Source organism: Urtica dioica, chromosome 8 (genome assembly GCF_054948205.1).
Source record: "Urtica dioica subsp. dioica isolate 48M chromosome 8, U.dioica_male_clone48M_v1_H2, whole genome shotgun sequence".
In the NCBI taxonomy this organism is placed as follows: domain Eukaryota; kingdom Viridiplantae; phylum Streptophyta; class Magnoliopsida; order Rosales; family Urticaceae; genus Urtica; species Urtica dioica.
Window position 1 is genome coordinate 28775468 of NC_142763.1, and position 20236 is coordinate 28795703.

The 20236-nt window shown below is 36.8% G+C and overlaps 1 protein-coding gene and 1 pseudogene across 2 annotated transcripts; both read right to left on the bottom strand.

Moving 5' to 3' along the window:
* Nucleotides 1-1433: 1433 nt before the first annotated feature.
* On the bottom strand, nt 1434-5029 carry LOC149388943 (vestitone reductase pseudogene; annotated as a pseudogene). The gene is made up of 3 exons (XR_016300653.1): nt 4886-5029; nt 4473-4818; nt 1434-1642 (listed from the first exon to the last, which is right to left on the bottom strand). The product of XR_016300653.1 is annotated as a vestitone reductase pseudogene (transcript).
* Nucleotides 5030-10440: 5411 nt separating this feature from the next.
* Nucleotides 10441-14644, bottom strand: TOC159 (translocon at the outer envelope membrane of chloroplasts 159). The gene has a single exon (XM_089621942.1). The coding sequence runs from the start codon at nt 14457-14459 to the stop codon at nt 10722-10724; it is 3738 nt and encodes a 1245-aa protein (XP_089478068.1). The 5' UTR covers nt 14460-14644; the 3' UTR covers nt 10441-10721.
* Between the last annotated feature and the right edge of the window lie 5592 nt (nt 14645-20236).

Genomic DNA, 20236 nt, shown 5'->3' on the forward strand with positions numbered 1-20236 from the left:
ACAAATTTGAAAACGTGAACAAGTAACCACATGGGCATTGTGGTCTTCCTTAATTCGTTTTTCGTTAACGACTAGATTATAAAATTAACCGAGCGTTTGCAAAATCAATATGCTAATGACTATTTTAGTACACTAAACACGACACTGTTATACTAGACACTGCACATGTCCAGCAATTAAAAAAAAAAAAAATTGACTAGACTTTGAGTTCCATCTGGAATACATATAATGCTTTATACATTTTCAGCAATTAATACTATCATCTCTAACTCTTTCTTAGGAAAAAAAATAAATTTGAAGAAAACCATATATTCAAATGAATAAATTAGAAATGCATCTAAAACGATATATTCAGGGAACTGAAAGAAGGATATTTATTTATTGGGATAGAATGAAGAAAAGAAAGCATATGATTAAAATACACACCACACATACATGTAAAGAGAACTGAAAGTAACACAGAGTGTAACGATCCATAAGTAACGAAATTATAAGATAGATGGCAGGTTTGGTGTAGGACGGTGATAACAGAATGGTTCCTTGAAGTTACAGAGTTGGAAAATTATCGGCTAATGGACCGACGTCATTTCGAAGATTGGGAAGTTTAACATCGGGCTGGAAGATGCTCGGGACGTCTACCAAAAAGTTGGACAAACTTTCCGGTGACTTTCACTAATCTGTGATGCAAAGTGCACTGGAAGCTCCAAAAGCAACGAGCAAAACAAAACATAGAGACTTGCTATTCATCCTCGTTAGATAGAGCCGACTTACCAAAATTGAAAGCCTAAAATGAAAGTATAAAATATGGCTTTTTTTAGGGTCCATTAAATATAGGGTAATTTAGCAAAATAGCCAACTTAAACATTGAGAATTGCTAAATAGTCAATGTTTGGTAAATAGTAGGTAAATAGCCATTTTTATATATTTACAAACGTAAATATCAAGTAAATAGCCACTGTCATATTAAGCCACGTCATCATATATGGCTATTTACTTAATATTTACCAAACATTGGCTATTTAGCAATATCAAACGTTTAAGTTGGCTATTTTTCTAATTTTTTGTTAAATATATAGCTAATTTAAACATTTATTTTTGCAAATAATCAATATTACGTAAATCTTAGGTAAATAGTCACTGCATTTTATTTACGCTTATTTACAAGCGTATATTTACAAAAATACCCAAAAAGTTTAAACTTATCTATAGGTATTTTTTGTAAAAATGCACTTGTAAATAAATGCAGTGGCTACTACTTAAGATTTACAAAACGTTGGCTATTTTATTAAATCCAAACGTTTAAATTAGCTATTTTGTTAAAAAAAAATAAAAAATTAAACGTATAGAAAATAAATTTCGCATATTATAATCATAATAGCGATGTCATCAAATAATACAGATCTTTAACAAAATAAATTTTTCTACAAACATTCTCAACCATAAATGAGAAGGCCCCCTTCCCTTCCCACAAGAATGGCCCTGCGGCCTTCCCTCGAGAAGGCCCCCTTTCTCTCCCCTTCTCCCAAAAAGGCTACCTCTCGGGCCCCGCCCAATAAAAGAATGCGGCGATCCTTTTCAGTTGAAGTACTGTCATGATCAGCTAGTAGCTGCCTGACAGAGCAAGTGATGCAGAGCGTGGAAGCTGCAAAAGCAACAATTAAAACAAAACACACAGACTTGCTATTCATCTTCATCTCTTGACTTCACAGCCTCTCTTTTCACTATGTGAACTTGATTCCTCTCTTTTCTTCTATATAGGCTATTGGAGTTTGAGATGATTGATACACATTTATATATACACAGCTGATTGGGTGAGAGGAAATGCATAATATTCTCATAATGATTCACACAAAAAGATAAGCTACCAAAATGATATTCTCATATTTTTAATTTCGTCTGACTTGCCAAGTTGTTATTACAAGTCTTTGTAAAGAAATCCTTGATCCCTTTTTTTATAATCACATTGCCTCGCTCCTATCAAATCTAAGATTCGGTTGTGCAAGTAATATAATTCCCACATTTCACATGGCTTGTTCTTATTACATCATAGCCCAAGTGTTTTTTTTTTTTTTTTGATAATTGTAAGCCTGTGCTGTCTTAGAAGTCGTCTTTCTACGCGGTCAGATGGTCTCAGTGCATAACCTATGTCCTAATATAGTTCCTCAAATACCATTTTTTTTAACTTAACTAAATCTAAAATTCTTTTACTAACTCCTTAATTTACTATGGCCCATTCCGAATTAAGTATGTAATCCAATCTATAGTTATAAAAAGTGATTATTTTTATAAGGTCCATTAAGTAAATAGGTGTATTTACAAGTTTGACATTTCTAAATAACCAACTTCGTAAATTTTAAGTAAATAATCACTTTCATATATTTACAGACCTAAACTTTAGGTAAATAACCACTTCAATTTATTAGACCACGCCAGTTTTATGATTATTTATCTAGATTTACGAAACATTAGTTATATAGCAATTTCAAACATTTTAGTTGGTTATTTATCTAATTTTTTGTTTTTTATATATTAAATTATTAAAGGTGATTGAGTGAGAGGAAACGCAAAATATTCTCATCAGGGGCGGACCCAGGTGGTGGGGTCAAGTGGCCTGGGCCCCCCCTGGACAAAAAAAATTCAGGCTAAATTTTTTTTTGTTTTTTTTTTTCCGGCCTAAACTGAATTTTGCCCCCCCCCCCTCTTCCGAGTTCTGGATCCGCCACTGATTCTCATATGATTCACACAAAAAGATTTAACAAAATATCCGGCCATCCCTAAATATGCTACTAAAATAATAATAATTTTTATTATTATGAACAAATCTCTTTTCTTGTGGTAATGATTCAAGTCTGAGGATTTTCTTTTCCCACAGAGCACTGCCTTTCAAGTGGTTTCTACTTTTGTTATCATAAATTAAAATCTTGGCTATTTTCTTAATGAAATTTTAAAACGATCATATTGTCTCATTTTTACTTAAATTTTTATATCTTCAATCATATCTTCAAATTTTTTTTAATTTAGCCCCTCCTCACGCTATTTTCTGGCTTCCCGCGTTTATTTTTTTAATAATATGATTTTACACATTTCACGTGGCTTTCTTTCCACATGTTCTTACTTTTTATATAGAGAAAATGGCAGCAAAAATCACCAAACTCTTACGCTAGTTGCAATTCAGTCCTCATTCTTTTTTTTTCAACGGGAAAAATCACTAAACTCTTATTCTAGTTGCACCGTCACTCCTTTGACGTCAAAATTAGACAGCATGCCACGTGTCACGATCTTAAGCTATGCAGACAATTTATATTTATTTGTTTTAAAAAAATTATTAGACAAAACACCAATTATTATTTGAGGAGGAGATGTGGAAGAGGTGGGAGACGAAGCAGACGAGAGCTTCTCGTTCGCCGAAATTGAAACCGAAGTTCGTCGTTCTGCGTTACGGTCTTGAAGCTTGTCATGACGGAAAAGTGCAGAAAAGATCCGATTTCGTATCCGGCTCGTCTCTGTTGCCTCCCCGTCCCGAAATCTGGCTCGTCTCGTCTCTGTGATTGATCGGAGTATTGACATTACACACTGGAAAAGAAAATAAATGGCTGGAATCGAGGAGGACTGATTATGGGCTTCAATTTTTTTGAACTCCAATAAAACATTGATGCAAGCCTGAAACACCTAAAAGAAAGAAAAATCCTCCCTCGAACAGAATCACACCGAATTGCGAAAATCCTCACTCGACTGTTCAGAGAATGCCCCTCACAAGCAACAGATAGGAATTGAACGCCGATCAAACGCGAAATCGGCCTCCGAAAAAATACAATCGGCCGACTATAACTTTTTTGGGCGATTTTCTATTCACTCCAGGCTTCAGAGTTCGAGTTCATCGGAGAAAAATTAATATGGCTGTGACGATATGCGGCCAATTGCGATGTTGTGATGCGGTGCCGATAAAGAAGGAATGGGATTGAAGTTATGAAGACCTTTATTTTCTACTGCAATTCAATGCAGCCCTCATGCTTCTCCCAAATCCACCAAGAAGCTTCTTCTTCGCCCCCAGTCCCCCTCTCCCTCTTGTTTTTATTTTCATGAATGGTTGTTTACATGGTGTTGGTGATTAAATGTCTTGAACGACCAAAAGAGATAAATGGTTTGATTATTATTTTTCCTTTTTTTATTTGTTTTTTTATTGTTTTCTTATTTAAAAAAATTATTAAATTGTTTCTCAGCCTTACAGGTGTGGTTCTGTTAAATTTTAGGGGAAATGGTGGTAATAATACTCAATGTTTTCTCGAAATACGACTTAAATACTCAATGTTTTTTTTCTTTGGCAAAAATACCACATGTTACTATAGTGAGGTTCCGTTACTACTAAGACCGTTAAATGGTAAATGAACGGCCAAGATTGAAGAAGTAATATTCTGTTTGATTAATAAAAATTAGAAAAGAAAAATAAATATAAATCTCGCAAGTAATCATACCTAAAACAAAATTCAAGGTTGAGTGGACTGAGCCAGGAAATTTGGGGCAGATGAAAGGATCAACCACCAGTGAAGGAATGAGCGTGACGACTTCAAGTCCATTCTTCTCCGAAAATTCCAGAACCGCCTTCTCCGTCAGCGTCTTCGAAAGCGAGTACGAACCTCTCATATGCTCAACATCGCTCCAGAAACTCTCGTCCATCACGTCCGTGCCGGAATTTCCATCGCCGTTGATCACCACCGCCACGGCGCTCGACGTGTAGACCACGCGCTTCACCATCTTCGAATTCAGGCACGCGCTTAGTATCGACACCGCTCCGTCCACCGATCTCGCGACCACCGCTTCCTGAGAAAGAAGATGAAAAAATAAATAAGCTTCTAATTTTCTCATTACTACGTGGCTTCGTGTCTACCTCCGGCTCTTTGCCCTCCATATCCACGGGAGTTGCCACGTGGAAGACTCCTACGCAGCCTTCGATGGCCGCGCCGAAGCTCGCCGGATCTGTCAGATCGGCGGCGAAGATCTCGAGATTCTCCGATGCTCCAGGTAGGTTTGTGAGGCAGGGATGTTTGGGATTTTAATTTTAAAAAAAAAATATTTTTCCAACATCTTAATTCCGCAGATAAATATCTTGAAGCCACGTGGATTTCCGTCTACAAGTTAACGGTCTTAGTAGTAACGGAACCTCATTATAGTAACATGTGGTATTTTTGCCAAAGAAAAAAAACATTGAGTATTTAAGTCGTATTTCGAGAAAACATTGAGTATTATTGCCACCATTTCCCCTAAATTTTAACATCAAAAGAGTGACGGTGCAACTAGAATCAGAGTTTAGTGATTTTTCCCGTCGAAAAAAAAAGAATGAGGACTGAACTGCAACTAACGTAAGAGTTTGGTGATTTTTACCGCCATTTTATCTTTTATATATCGTCTATGTACTCTTGCAAAAGCTGGAACTAGTTTCTCATGCGTGCTCTAAATAAAAATATACATATTTAGAAGAACAACACGAGCGCAAGATAAAGAAAGGCCATTTGTTCTTGATGATTGGCTTGACTACCCATTCGTCACTAAATAGCTTAAGTTTTTTTAAAATTTATTTTTATGTCTAACAGAAAATGTTAGTTCCTTACATCACTGTTGAATACATTTATATTTTCTTAATTACTTAATGCATAAGTTATTTGTATTAACACTTCAAATATTCGATGAACTATTTTTAATTTGTAATTTACTATTCCTTTTACTGAACTGTCACCGGTATAGTTTATAATTTAATATTGACGAATTAGCCAATTTAATAACACATGGACTTTAAATTAGATACATCAATGAAATTAAACAATCATAAGATAATTGAGGTGAAACAGCCAATCTGTATTTCTTATATCCACGTCAGCTAACATCTTATATCTAAATTTGTTTGTTATTTGTTATATTGGAGTTTGAATTAATTTTTTAAAATAACTGTTTGAGAGATGTTTTATAAATACTATCAACGTGGATACATATATAGTTGATTGAGTCAAGAGAAATGCAAAATCTACTCATAATTTCATACAAAGAAAATTTAACAGTTTAATATTCGTTAATTATTATAATGAATAGAAAGACCTGAATTAGATTCAATAATTGTGATTACGAAATAACTTGTGAGGCACATCATTTGGCTTATTTGGGGGTTCAAATCAACTTGTCATGTCATGCTACTTGGTTTGAATCACCTCCATATTACGAATATAGTTATGATAGAATGCTTAGCTACTAGCACTCTATTATTGCCTATTCGATTTGAGCAATAGTGACTGGATGAAGGACGAGAATAATTTATGGAATGAAAGTCCAGATCTTTGTGATGGATTAGTCCTTAATTTACAAACTTCTCATTCTTTCATATGATTTACACTAAATATAGAACAGTATTCGGCGCCTATAGATCTACACCAAATCAAGGATATAGTTCTAAGAATAAGAATCTCGATTAACTCGTCGTTAATTCGGTTATTAATTAATTGACTATTGATTCAATATCTATTTATCTCACCAACAGTTCTAAGATTTTTCTGAGACAGAAAAGAAAAAAAAAAAAAGAAAAAAAAAAAGAGACGAAAGCCATAACTTTATCAGCAGTTTCTGTATTCATAATGAAAATGTTCAGTCTTTATCCCGAACTGGAAGAAGAGCTGGTTTATTTATTGCAATAGTAGTAGGAAGAAGAGAAGGCATATAATTATAATACACGCCACACATACATACATACATATATGTAATAAAGAGAAATTATCAATGTAACAAACAATCCACACAAGTAACGAAAATATCAAACAAACGGTGGGAGACTTGGTTTTCGACAGAGTGGTCCCGTGAAGCTAGCTAGTTCCCACCGCCAGATCCCCCGAGAACACCCCCGAGAAGATTCTTGACTAACTCCAAAATAAGAATGCGGCGACCACCGCCGGTTGAGGTGTCATCACCTGAGAGCTGCCTTGCAGAGCAAGTGATGCAAAACATGGAAGCTGCAAAAGCAATAACTAAAAGAAAGCACATAGACTTGCTATTCATCTTCATCTCTCAAGTACTGCTAATTCACTAGCTCTCTTTGTGTGAATTTTATTCCTTTGTGTTTTCTTCACTATGGGCTATTGGAGTTTGAGATACTTTTGTACACACATTTATATATACATAGTTGATTGAGTGAGACGAAATGCATAATATTCTCATATGATTCACACAAGATTTTTAAATATATATATATATACATATATATATATATATATATATATATATTATATACATACCTGATTGAGTGAGAGGACATGCATAATATTCTGATATGATTCACACAAGATTTTTAACAATATATATATATATATATATATATATATATATATATATATATGAGTTTGAGATACTTGATACAAATTTGTATGCACAATTATATATACATACCTGATTGAGTGAGACGAAATGCAGAACATTCTCATATGATTCGCACAAGATTTTTAATATATATATATATATATATATATATATATATATATATATTCAGCCGCCCTACATATATAATACCAAAATGTTCTTCACTTATATTTTTCAAATATTTATTGCAACTAGTCAATTTTCTATCTTTTTATAAGGATTTATCCCAAATTTAATTTTATTAAAAAAAGTAACCTGTCAAATAGAAGTAAATTAAATTAACCTAACCAGTTAATTAATTTACTTCAGTCTATTGGATTTCCGAAATAAATTACATTAACTGAAACAGTTAATTAATTTACTTTAGCTTGGTAAGCTATTTTCTTAATAAAATGAAATTTTTGCAATTTTTTGAAAGGAGGCTGAGCTATAGGACTACTGATCTAATTGACAAGTATTTGTTGCAACTAGCCAATTTTATTAACTTCGACTTGATGGACTATTTTTTTTAATAAAATGAAACTCGGACTATTTTTTTAAAAAGACGGTGAGATATTGGGGTACTGGCTTAATTGCCCATGGTTGGCTATTTTCTTAATAAAATGAAACTAATTTAGCTTTCTACCCTTAAATTGAAAGTGTTTGGAGCCTACCCTTAAAAGTTTCAATTTTAAGTGAATACCTCTTCAGAAACAAATAATACATCATTCTCAAATATACTCTTCTTTTATTTCATTTTATATAAAAAAAGAAAAAAAACTGCACGCTTTGAGAAACCACGTGCCCATCCCAACCCCTCATCCATTCACCATTCCGGCGACAGTCGAACTGTTTTTGGACGACATTGACGACAGAGAAACTCAAAACCCAAACAAATTAGGGTTTTGTGTTTTATGTAAGCAATTCATCAATGAAATTTATCTATTTTAGGATCTGATACTTCTTTTTTTTTTTTTTTTAGATTGAGAACTTTGTTAGATTTACACCAGAATATATGTATCTTACTCAATGAAATCCTTATTTGAATTTATTTTCGAATTTTGAAGATTGATTAATTGATTAATTAATTGATTCTAAGTTACAAAAAAACTACTTCACTATGGAATATTAAAGCTTTATTAAAAAAAAAAAAAAAAAAAAAAAACTATACTTAAAATTTGGCAAAATTTACCTTACATTATTGACAAACATTATAAAAGATGAAACTTCATATTTAAACTATACTTATATTGCAACGAAACATTGCACCAAACTTCAGATTTAAAAAATATAATATATTTATATATATTAATAGCACATCAAAGTCCAATCACAAATCATTTTCCACAAGATAATTAAAACTAATTGCAACGAAAATATTGAAAGATGAAAATTTTAATTTCTGAGTGATAATGGAAACATACACAATCAAGGTTGTTCCCATAAGATTCAAACATCCATTACCTTCATTCCATAGTTAAACTAGCCGAGCAAAAGGTTTAGACTAGGCTCATTCAAATTTTCTTTGTTTAACTTTAAACTGTCTTTGGCCCATTCAAATGACTAGATCCGTGGAGTTACCTATTAATTATAGCATTTTAATGGTAAGCTAAATGTCATATTAGTTTATCATGTCACATAAGCAACTCAAACTACAATTCACTTAAGCTATAATCATCTCCAATGATAAATTAATATATCTCTTATTGCTTGAATATATTTTGCATGTAAATAATATTTTTTCTAATTTTTATTTAGTTCTCATTGGTTGAAAAAAATGGGGCCCATTAGTTTTGCTAAGCTAATGATTAAGCAATTTGCTCTATTGAGCTACTTTGTTAAGTTAAATCAATAGCTAATATGTAAAACAATGATTAAGCAAGTAGTTTAAAACTTTTACTATTTACCACTAAATCCCTTCAAGTGTTAAGCAAATGATCATATACTCAAGCTTTCGATGTAGTAAATTAGATGTGTGTTATTCATGTGAGTTTTTTTTTCATTTAGTTTTCTCTCAAATACTACATTGCAATTCTTTTTTTTTTTACAAGACTAAAAACAATTTTTATTTATTTAAATAGAGACGCACGCATAATTTAAAAAAATAAATAAAAAATAGAGACGCACGCATCATTTTATTGACGCGCACACATTTTGAAGTTTTATATCGTGGTTGATGTTTATAATTGTTTTTTTTTATGTATTAAATACTCTAGTGGAATAAAGTTTTGAGTGTGAGTGTGCAATATACGCGTATGTATTGCACACTTTTATTATTTCTTTTATTCTTTAATTATTTTGTCTAGCATTATCAATCTTTTAACACTAATAAAAAATTAATATTTAAAAAATTAATTACTATAAACTCTTAAAATTTTCATTTAATTAATCAATAATATGATAGTTACTCATCAAATATATAATAAAATCATATCATGTGGTATCATTTAACTTTAATTTTAAAATATTATAATATATGTAAATATAATATATTAAATATTAATAATTTTGAATCTACCTTGATATTATTATTAATTATATAAATATATCTAAATACTAATACATGATTGTATTTATTTGATCAGTAAAAATCCTTTGGTAAATTTGGTATTCACTAGTTCGCTTCTATAGTAACGATAAACTCATCGATATAATTTACCATTTTGTTTACGGGATATTAGTAAAGGACATTTCAATCCACATCTTTACTACCTTTAAAATCTCTCTCAAAGTTCAATTTACTTCTTTTGCACTTAAATTCTTCAACATCCAGTTTGAAATTAAACATTTAAGGCAACTAATAGCAGGAGCCAATTAACCTCGTAAGTTAATCTTGATTCTCACTTAAAAAGGTACTCCTTTCTTAATTGGTGAGACTGTAAATAACCATATAAAATCGCATAGACCGAGAACAGTCATTGATGCATTACTTGGAAGTGGATTTTTCAGCTTTCAAGAAGATTGAGGTGTTTTTAAGAGCAGTCAGCACTATTTCCCGTGCCTCGTGACTTCATAATCACAAGCAAATAACAGAGCAAGCATGGTAAGCGAAAGCTTCAACGCAACATGAAATCTAATACCACCCATTCACTTATTGCATTCCCTCGAGGTTCTCATATGATATCTCACTCTCAAATACATTTCACCGCGCAAATTAATAAGTGCAGAAAAAAGGATAAACAAATAGTAACAGTAACGAGTTCAACCACAATAAACAAAACAAAGACGAACCACAGGACTCGTTCACAGAGAGTCATTATGCAAAATCCAAAATAATGCTAAAAAGCAAGAAATAAACTTGATGATAATTAAAAGAAACCAAAAAAAAAAAAAACTGCAAAAGTTGATACCTAATAGACGGAATAGCCCTCGGCGGCGGCCCCAGGCCAGAGAGCCTTGACGATGCTCCGAACGATCGGGAGAAGGGCGACGAAAGCGATCTGAAGCTGCTCGGAGCTGCTCGTCCGGACGGAAATCTGGCCGCTGAGCTTGTTGTTGAGCCCGGCTCGCACCGCCATCTTGTAGCTGCGGCCGAGCGAGAACTGAGACTGGAAATTGGCGCCGAGGGCGAGATCGCCTCTCCATTTCACGAGCGAGAGGCCGAGCGTGGACTGGTCTTGGCCGACGGGGAAATCGGCCTCCCTGAGCCGAACCTCGAGATTTGCCCCGTAAGCCGCGTCGCTCTGGGACTTGACAACCCCGGCGCTGCCCACGAGCACGACCCGCTTCCCGAGCGAGAGCTGGTCCTCGAGCTTCACCCCCGTCGAGACGTTCTCGCCCAAGAAAGTGACCGAGACCCCCGCGGCGGTCCTGTTCCTCCTCAAGCTCTTCATCTTGGTCTCCCCGCGGACGATGTACGCCAGCTGTTTCCCGATGTTCTGGATGTCGAACCCGGCCATGGTCGACCCGGTCTCGCCGTGCTTGGCCGCGATCGACGAGTCCAAGTGGAGGTTGAACTCCTTCTTGTCCTTGGTGATCTGGACCGAGACCGCTCCGGGGAACTGGCTCGCGATCGCGAGGCTGTGCTCGATGTTGACTCCATCGTACCCGCAGTCGTGGTCCCACCCGTGGGTGTCGAGGACCGGCCTCGCCAGGAACTGCGAGGTCGGCTCCAAGAACCTGTACCGGTACGCCGGAGAAACCCCGTCGAAGGAAGGCGGGAGAATCATGTCCGGCAAGGCCACCGGGACCGCCGCCGGAGCTCCGTTCTCCGGGTCCTCCTCGCCGCCGTCGTCGTACTGATCCCCGGCCTTGCCTTTCTTCATCTCCTTCATCCGCCTCAGCTCTTCCCTCCACTGCTTCTTCTGGAGGAGCTTCACCCGGTAGTCGTACTCGTCCAAGTAGGCTCTCTTCTGGTCCTTGCTCAGCTTCGCGATCTGGGTCCTCCTCAGGGGCTTGAACGGAGGAAGCTGGTCGAACTCGTCCTCGTCGTCTTGCTCTCCGTCCGAGTCCGAGAGGTCGTCGAGGTCGACGTCGGAGTCTCCGTTGTCGCCGCCTTGGTCCGCGGCCAGCTTCGGGTGGGCCCGGGACTGCAAGAGCCAGGACAAGAGGTACGGGAGCGGCGGCGAGCGGGCCCGGAAGCCGAAGAGCTTCCTCTGGTCCACAGCCTCTTGGGGCTTGGAGAGACCGCTGGCCTCGGAGAGTATCTTCATGGAGTAGCAGAGGTGGAGGAGCTGGGACCGCCAGGCCTGGCCGTTCGGGAGAATTTTCTGACCGTCGCGGTTCTTCCGGCACGAAGGGTGGTTCTCGACGAGTGAGATCGGGTTCATCAAGCTCGGGCTCATGGCTCTCAGGTCGCCCACGGCTTGCCCGATGCTCTGCTGGAGGATCTGCGACCGCTGGCCCACAAACAGCTCGTAGTTCAGCGGGGCCCCCGTGGGCCCGTCCGGGGGTGACGAGGCGGCGTGGGTCAGCGTGACTATCCCGCTTCGCCAGATGGCGGGGCCGAGAGCCGAGGTGATCGACCTCAGCAACGGGAGATCGTTGAGGTCTCTGCTTTGGGTGTCGAGGCGGTCCACGTAGAGGACGATGTCGGGAGGGCATTTCTTCGTCGCGCTCTTCACCTTCGCCAACACTCTGCGGTTATAGCTCTGATCCGCCGCGGCCGTTTTCAGACCGGGGCTGTCGAAAACCCTGATCTTGACTCCGTCCACCGTCCCCACGATCTCCTTCACGCTCGTCGTGGCCGGTCCGAAGGCGTGGATTGAGCTCTTCTCTTCGCCGAAAATGGAGTTTATGGTGGCACTCTTTCCCACGCCCGATTTCCCGATGACCAGCAGGTTCAAGGAAAAGTCCAGATCGCCCTTTGACTCCGCCTCGAGCTTCAGAGCGGTTTCCTTTGCCGATTCGACGCTGTATTCCCGGCTGCTCACTCGCCCGGAGACGAGAGCCAGGCGGTACAGAACCTGCCTCGATATCGACTCTTCGATGGAAATGCCTAACCTGTTGACGAGCCTCAGGTACTTGACCCTCACCAGGTGAATCTTGTCGAGCTTCTTCTTCTCGTCGTCGCTGAGCTTCTCCTCGGGGGCTCCGACCGCGGGGCTCGGCGGAGCGAAGAGGCTCGAGTGGTTGGGCCGGGCCGCGAACTTGGGGAGCGACGAGCCCATTCCCAGCCCGGCGGGCCTCTCGACGGAGAACAGCCTCGACCCGTCCTGAGAGGTTATGGTGACGTTGCCGCCTCCGTCGGAAGAAGCTCCGGTCGCCGCTTTCAGCAGAGCCGCCAAGGCGGCGGAGTCGAACATCTCTTTCCCTCCTTCTTCATCATCATCGTCTTCCTCGGTATCAACTTCTTCGTCGGACTCCGTGACGATCTGACCGTCCATCTCCCGCGAGACGACGTCCTCTCCGCCGCCACCGTCAGCCGATTCTCTCTCCAGCTGCTTGAAGAAGTTCTGGGCTGCGTTTCCGTACACAATCTCGTCCGAATCGGAGCCGCCGGTGATCTCGCGATCTTCTTCTCCGTCCTCCTCGTCTTCGTCTTCCAGAAGGATCTCGCGGCTCGCGGTTGATTCGGGCTCGGCGGACTTGGTGACGGGCGGTTCATCAGAGCCGTCCGATTCATCGTGCGTGCCGTTATCCGACGGCTTCGAATCCTCCGCCGGCCCAGACACTCCATTGACCACAGAAGCTCCGGTTGGAACTTCATCGGCATCAGCAACAACCACCTCGGACTCTTCTTTCTTCTTCTCCTCCGCTTCGCTCTCGGGCAAGTTCTTGGGAACAACCTCCTCAGAATCGGCACCAGAAGCTTCCTTCTCAACCACTGCTTCCACAGAAGGCACGCTCTCTAGAACATCCTCACCGGAAGCTTCCTTCTCAACCACCGCTTCAACATTCGAACCGACCGACTCGAGAGTGTCGAAATCGTTTTGCACCTCCACAGCCTCGACAGGCTTGATTTCAGACACCTCGATTCCCTCGGCATCGCCGTCTATGGCCGTAGCGGAATCCAAAACCTCAACTTTCACCTCCTCCAAAACAGAGTCCCCTCCACCAATCTTATCCTCTTCTACAACCACTTCACTCAAAACCCCCGAATCTTTCCCGTCCAAACCCTCGTCTTTTTTCAGCTCTTCGGTCCCTAATCCCTCAGCCCCACCATTCTCTTCGTTCACCAAACTCTCGTCCGCAACAGTCTCCGATTCCCTATCCCCCTCCGATGCCCTAACCTCCGAAACAGCTAAATCGAATTCTTCATCGTCATCGTCGACAGACAATTTCGCAATCGGCCTCTGCTCTCCGACCTTCGAAAACTCCGGAGAAGCTGGAAAGAAATCTCCGCCTCCGTCCTCTCCTCCCGAAACCTCGCCGGGGATTTCTTTGGCGACGGAAACCGGCTCGAAATCCTCTGCGCCGCTGGCGAACTCTTCCTCTTCGTTCTCGGACACAGCGACGTCGACCTTGACGTCACTGTCGCCGGAACCGCCGTTCTGGTCCGGCGGATTGGAGACGGTGTTCGAAAAGGCGAGAGACGACGGCGACGAAGAAGAGGAGGATGAGGATGAAGAAGAGGAGGAAGAACCTGGCGAGGCGGGAGAGGATTGCTTGTTCGGCGTCGTCTCGGGGGACGAAAGCTCGGGGTCCATGGCTATGGCGGTAATTGTGGTGAGAGTGGGTGAGGAAGAAGATAGGATTTTATGGTTTCGTGATAATATGAAATTGGAAGAGTGTTTGGAGGGAGATAGAGAGACACAGATAAGGTTTTAGAGGGAGAGAGAGAGATAGAGAGAGAGAGGGTTTGGAATTGGGTGTCTTCTTCACTTGTTCTCGATGCGCCGATATATATATATATATATATATATATATATATATATATATATGTTTATATACCAATGAAAATAAGAAGACTGTAGTGTGGTTTTTTTTTTTTTTTTCCTTTATATAATAAAAAAAAAGGAGGCTGGGCCCATTGGGAGCCTTTTTTCCTTGGTTTAACTTAAACCGTTTAAATTTAACCCCTAAATAAAATAAATTTTACAAAATAATCATTTGATTACTAAAATAGTCCAAATTTCAAATTTTCAAAGCAAACAAATCAAAGTCACATTGTCAATTTTTTTTACATTAAATTTTTTGAAAATTATTATTAACAATTTATCACTTCCAAAAATATTAATCATATGATTAATTTTGTTTTTGTAATTTGATTACTGCACATTTTGCTTATTCTTCTAATTTTAGGCAAATCTTTATTATTTCACAAATTCTTAACTATAAATCGACTATTTAGTCAGATCAATCGTTTAATTTTGATTAATTTGTTATATTATTTAATGGGAAAATATCAATAGTATCCCTCGTGTTTAATCGAAATGCGAGATTTATCCCTTCAATTTCTAGAAATATCAGACATATCCCTTCAGTTTAATATAAATGACATATATCTCCCCTAAAAAAAATGTTATATTACAAATATCACAATTTTCGTTTATTTTTTACAAAAAAATAATTTGAACTCCCCAAAATACCCTTAATGAAATAATTTTTTATTTTCTATTCTATATACAAAAAAATTAAATTAAAAAAATTTCTTCATAAAAAGTTAATGATTTTTTTTATAAAGAGGGATTTTGATTTTTTTAATAAAATAGTAAATAAATATTTAATCTATTAAGGGTATTTTGGAGAGTTCAAATTAATTTTTTTTTTTTTTTAAAAACGAAAAATGGTGATATTTATAATATAACATTTTTAGGGGAGGTATATGTCATTTATATTAAACTGAAGGGATATGTCTGATATTTTTAGAAATCGAAGGGATAAATCTCGCATTTCGATTAAACACGAGGGATACTCATGATATTTTCCCTTATTTAATTTTGCCTAAAAGTTTTATTAATTGTGAGCATAAGCTAAAAAAAATTCGTCTAATTTTGATTAATGTGTTATAAGCCATCGTTTGGCATAGCTTTGTTTTAAAAAAAACGCTTTTGTTTTTTTTTAAACTGACATGTGTTTGGTAAGCTGTTTATAAAACAGTTGTTGCTGTTAACAAAAACTAATTTTGCGTTTGGTAAAATAAATATATTATAGTAAAAAGACTAAAATAGACATAAAATAAATATTTAATAGTGCTATGGATAATCACGTGGGGATATTAAAGTAATTTTATATCAAATACAAAAACGCTTTTTCTAAAAGCTAAGATTCGTAGCTTTTGTGACTCATGTACAATTTTTAAAATCGTTTTTTAAAATTTTTTCTAAAAACTGTTTTACCAAACAGTAAGATTGCAGTTTGGTTTTTGCTAACAGCAAAAACAGGCTTGAAAAAGCTGTGCCAAACACGCCCGATATTTAATTTGTTACTTTAATTATACCTAAAAGTTTTATTTAGAGAAATTGTCTTATTTGTCACCAATTTTATAATTTTTTTCCACTTTCCACCAAAAGACTAATTTTTTCCAAAATGCCACCATCTATGTCAACAATGTTGACATCTTAGTCTTTTGGTGGAAAGTGGGAAAAAATTATAAAATTGGTGACAAATGAGACAATTTCTCTTTTATTTATTGTGAACATAAGCTCAAAAAAACAAAATTAATCGAATTAGTTTTGATGAGCTTTATCTAACTATAGTTACTTGAGAAATTTTTTAGGGAAGCAAGAGTTCGAATAGATTATAAATTTATATGCTTTATTTTAAATAGTGTCTTCGTTAATTAATTGTTTATATATATATATATATATATATATATATATTTATATATTGGGTTTATATACCTAATAATACCTTTAATAATTTATTTTTTTGAGAAATATTAATATACTAAACATTTTTTTAACATATTAAAAAAAAAACTCATGCTTTTCTCTAAATACCCAGCCACCGCAAACCATTTCTTCTCCCCCATTTAGGTTGACTGCAAGTGCAACTACGGTGGCTCTCGCTTGCCACAACACCTTCACCTCATGAGGCATCATAAGGACATTTAATCAAGGATTGTTGAATTGGTGCAGACGCCCAAAGGCGAGTTTAAGCCACGTGTAACGAGCTGAAGATAAGTGCATGTGCAAGTCGTGGACAAGTATATTTCTTCAATCAAGGATCATGGAGACATCATCAACAACACTCTTACGTAGACTGAGAAACGTAAAGGTAATGGTACTATAGGCACGACTTATTTCACCATGGAATATTCCAATAAGAAACACACTATTCACCTCTTGTGTACTGACCTCACATCATCATGAACTTTGGCCGTGCCAGAGATCATCGGAGGCAAATGTTCTGCTCAAGTAAATAGCAAGATTTACCAGAAAAATATTAGCAAGATTCTCAAGTCGAATGGGGAAGCAATGCTTACGTATCCTTTTCCCAATTTTTTTTTTTAAATTATATTTATAAATATTTTGCGATTTATATGCTCTGCCAACATTATTTACATACATCTGAGATTGGAATTCCCTTTGTTTCCCTGCCAACACGTAATCCTTGACCTCAAATATAGATCTCTCAGCAGCTTGTGAACGATAACATAATTGCTCCAGGAATTCCCTCACTTGTGAGAATCTTAAGAGACCTAGAGTTCCCCTGTTAAAGAGATGCACATCGATGCAAGGTCCGGCGATCCCTCTGTTGTTGCCGGAGCGTCAATATATTAGCATCTTTGTCAAACCATACGAATGATTTGTCCCTTATGCCCTCACCTGCTAAAGCCGGAGAGGAAATGCAACAACATGCATATATACAACCTTTCCAGGCTGATCAGCAAAGAGAGCTCCTCATAGGTGTGACCGAAATTCCTCTCTTCCGGTTTGAGAGAATTTGTACACGAAAGAGTTAAAATTATTCCGACGCCTTGTCGTAGTAATTGCGAGGCAAGAGAATTGGCCCATGCCTTGGTTCTTGTTCATCCGGAGAACGGCTCGGAAGATTTGGTGTTGATCCACATCGAAGAATGCGAGGATCCCAAAGATCTTGAATCTCTCCTATTTATTTATTTTTATTAGGTTTTTTTTATAGTAGTTTATCGATGGTTTAATTAAAATAGAAATTAGATATAGTGTTCGTGTCTAAATCATTTAATATTATTCTTTTTTCGCATTGGTGAATCACGATATTTCTCAACAAGACGTTGTCCAACTTTTTTTTTCATATAATTTGGACATTTCCAGATTCTAAAATAATTAATTTGGAAAAGTTAGTTGGACACCATATTAAATGAAAAAGATTGAAAAAAATTAGACGGATTCCATATTAATTTGGATTCCAAACTTTCCACATTAATTTTATTTGGCTTTATTTATTTCTAATATTCTTGTTGGATTTATAAATGTTGGAAGCATTTGCTCATTTGAGCCTCTAAAATATCGAAATCAAAATCAATTTTAATCCAAATTGTTTTTTTTTTATCGGCTAGGTATCTAGCCAAAATTGGCTACCTCTTTTAAAATTATAATCCAACTATCACTTAAATTAGGTAACTAGTTCACTTCAATCAACTACCAAACAATATTATATTCCTATCTTATCCCTCATCAAATACGCATCAAAATTTTCGCCTCCGACTCCTAATCCTTCAATCCTCCGATATTGCCTCCAAACTCTCCGTCGATTTCGAATCTTTCAATTCTCCGATATTGCCTCCGACCTCCTTTTCCGCCACCAATTTTCTTATTTCGCCACTTCCAAAGCCAACGAAGACGTCTCCGTTCTCAGACTTGGAAAAAATGGTGGTAAATATTATTTCTAATTCGATTAACCCATAGAACACCATAATCGAAACCCTAGACTGCATCTCCGATCAATTCTCTATTAGATTAACTATAAAATATGGTAAATATTATTTCCAATTCGATTAACCCATAGAACACCATAACCGAAACTTTGAAACTTTAATGGTAAATAATATTTACAGTCCGATCATTCGATAATAAATATTATTTACCATTCGAAAAAGCAAAATATTTGTCTCCAATTTAGCGAACGATTCTATGATTCAAATCCGATGATGAATAACTGGAAAAAAATTGGAATTAACAAACAAATAAGAATGAAGTTTTATGAAACTAAAGAACCTAAACACCTACACTAGACAAACAAAACCAAGAAGAATTAAATGACTAACCTAGACAAACAGAAAATATAAGAACAATAGAAGAACAACTACAAAATCGACGATCCTAAACATCTATTCCAAATGAGTCGTCAAATATCCTGATTGCAAATCGCAGGATAATTTTAATGGTAAATAATATTTACAATCCGGCCTTTCGATAGTAAATATTATTTACCATTCGAAAAAGCAATATACATGTCTCCGATTTGGCGAACGATTCCATGATTCAAATCCGATGATGAATAGCTGGAAATTTTTTAGAATTAACAAACAAATAAAAACGAAGTTATATGAAACCAATGGTAATTTTGAAAGTATGAGAAATATGTGCTATTTCCTTAAATAAGTGGATAATTGAGCTATAATTTAAAAGCCCCTCTCTATAAGTAGGCTAATTGTTTAAATATATCCTATCAATACTTATTTATTTGAAGCTCTCTCATTTTTCTCTTAAATTCACTCGTTTCACTCTCAATTTCACAATAACGTAGTTTTAAAAAAAATCATCATCGCAAATTACATATTATCTTCTTTTGAAAATTTGCAATTTTAATTTGAAACTCTATACAGTGTGTTTTTTTTACGTGACACTTTATATTTCTCAGTTGAAATTTATTTATTTATTTTTATTAATATTTATATATTTATAACCACTCATTTATATTTCATTTAAGTTTTTAACTTAATTTCATTACTTTTCAATTTTGTTTTCATTTTTTTTTTCAAATTACAACTTTTCAAGTAATACCCTTATTATAACATTAAAAATAATTGTTCTAAAAAAATATAAAAATATGAAATTCTATATTCCATCCCAATTTTTTATGGAAAATAAATTATTGAACTTATAGAAAAATTAGAATGAAGTCTTCCGCCCAATAATTTTTATTTTATTTTTATATTATAATGAAATATGAAAAGCTAGATATCCAAATTCTTAGATTTGCCGGTCGGGAGAGATCATTTGATCGGAGGCAATTGAGTTCCGGTCCACGTCCTTTATATGCAAGAAACACGTCTTATGCGAGCCCATCAAGAAGCCGATCTATTTTCTTGTTCAAGTCGGTTCTATAATTTTTCTTAAATGTCTGAATGAGTCGGAACTTTATTGTAGATCCAAAAAGAGTTAGTGGCCCAGATAGAGTTGGTGCAGTCAATTAAATGTTTTGTACAAAATTATATAGACGCCGTAACACTTTTTCATAGTAATATTATAATCACCTGCTAAAAGTATATTACTAATTTACAATTGTCTTTTTTTAGGGGTGGCAATACGAGTAATGTGTCGTGTTCGTGCCGTGT